The sequence below is a fragment of the Monoraphidium neglectum genome (genome assembly GCF_000611645.1).
Source record: "Monoraphidium neglectum strain SAG 48.87 unplaced genomic scaffold scaffold05124, whole genome shotgun sequence".
Taxonomy (NCBI): Eukaryota; Viridiplantae; Chlorophyta; class Chlorophyceae; order Sphaeropleales; family Selenastraceae; genus Monoraphidium; species Monoraphidium neglectum.
This window is the reverse complement of record NW_014008506.1, coordinates 1240-3038: the sequence shown is the minus strand read 5'-3', so window position 1 is coordinate 3038 and position 1799 is coordinate 1240. Positions and strand designations below refer to the sequence as shown.

The 1799-nt window shown below is 71.9% G+C and overlaps 1 protein-coding gene across 1 annotated transcript in view; it reads left to right on the top strand.

The window, feature by feature from the left end:
* Window positions 1-1753, top strand: part of MNEG_15203 (hypothetical protein) — a gene marked incomplete at both ends in the record, with an annotated part of 3044 nt that extends 1291 nt beyond the window's left edge. Inside the window, one exon of the mRNA XM_014036326.1 lies at window positions 737-1753. Within this exon, the coding sequence (XP_013891780.1) occupies window positions 737-1753 (1017 nt within the window). The remainder of the gene's footprint in view (window positions 1-736) is intronic.
* Window positions 1754-1799: the final 46 nt, after the last annotated feature.

Sequence of the window (1799 nt, the reverse complement as noted above, 5' to 3'; positions counted from 1 at the left end):
AGAGAGAGAGAGAGAGAGAGAGAGAGAGTGTGTGTGTGTGTGTGTGTCGCAGACATGCAGAGTGGGGGCGGGAGAGGGAGGGAACGTTGGAGGGAGAGAAGGGGATAGAGAGAGAGAGCGAGGGACAAAGGGACAGCGGCAGAGGGAAAGGAAAAGGAGAGGGGAACGAGGAGAGGCGGAGAGGGAGAGAGTTGGGGACGCAGGGTCGAGCAGGAAGAAGGAGGGAGGGAGGGAGAATTTCCAGGGACAGCGGGGGGAGGGAGGGGGAAGGTTGGGGGCAGCGTGCACGTGCGCACGCCAACAAAGGAGGGTGGATGCTTATGTGGGTGCCGTGCGCGTGCACGCGCATGCTTGTGACTGCGACGGCTTGTGGCCAAGCATGCGCATGCACGCATACGTGAGTGCTTTTGGCAGGTCGTCTGCCTCACAGCTGAGAGGCCGCATCATGCCGCCAGTGTCGGGTATACGGAACACTGGCGTCACGCAGCCTGTCACTTCAGCAGTATGACACACACACGCACACACACTCACACCGGCACGCACGCACGCTCATGCACGCGCATGCACACACATACACACGCATACACACACATACACACAATTGCACGCACTTGCACGCACGCACGCACGCACGCACGCACGCACACCTACATGCACGCGCATACGCCTGCACGCGCGCACGCACACACACACACACACACACATACACACACACACACACTCACTGCGCGCGCAGGACGGCCTGTGGGACGTCTTCACCCCCCAAGAGGCCGCCCTCCTCGCCCTCCGCACCGCCGCCCGCGCCCGCGCCCGCGGCGCCGCGCGCGCCTCCGCCTGCCGCGTCGCGAGCGACGTCCTTTCCCGCGCCGCCATCCAGCGCGGCAGCCGAGACAACATTACAGTGGTCACGGTCGACCTGCGGGGGACGCCGTCGCGGCGCCGGCGGCGCGGCGGGAGCTTCGGCAGCTTCGGGGCGGCTGCCGCTGCCGCGGCCGCCTGCGGCGGAGGCGGGGGTGCGGGGGAGGGGGATGAGGAGGAGGAGGAGCTGGCGCCGAGCTTCTCGTCGGTGCTGGCTTCGCAGCTGAGCGGGGAGTTTAGTTTTTCGTTTGAGGGCGACGGCGGCAGCAGCGGCGGCGATCCCGACGGCGACGGGGAAGCTGAAGGGGCGGCGCCGGGCGCGGGGGCGGAGGCGGAGGGAGGCGGCGGCGGCGGCGGCGGCGGCGGCGGCGGCGGCGGCGGCTCGCCGGTGAAGGGCGGCGGGTGGCTGTCGGGGCTGCTATCGCGCGGCGCGCGCCCGCCGGGCCCGGTAGGTGGCGGCGGCACGGCAACGGCCGCGGCCGGCGGCTGCAGCGGTGGGGCCGCGTTCCAGCCGCCGACAGCGGGCACCCCGCGCCGCGCGCCGCTGTCGCTGCGGCGTGCGTGCACGATCACCCCCGTCAGCGTGGGCGCTTTCCCGCAGTCCCCCGGCGCCGGCCCTGCGCCCGCCAACGGCGCAGCTGCCACCGCAGCCGCCACTATCGCCGCTGGCGAGGGGCCGCGGCGGAGCCTGGACGTGTTCGGCTGCCGGCCTGCCCGCCCCGGTGCGGCGGGCGGCGGCGGCGGCGGCGGTGCGCCGCAGGCGCGGGCCAAGGCGCAGCCGGCGCGGTGCCGCAGCTTGAGCGCGTTCGAGTTGGGGCACTGCCTGCGGCACACCACTGTAGACTGCAGTTTGACGAAGCACGACGGCGGCGCGGGCGGCGACGGCGGTGCGTGAGCGCGCGTGCGCGAGGCCGCATCCTGAGGCGGAGGCGGGCGCGCGC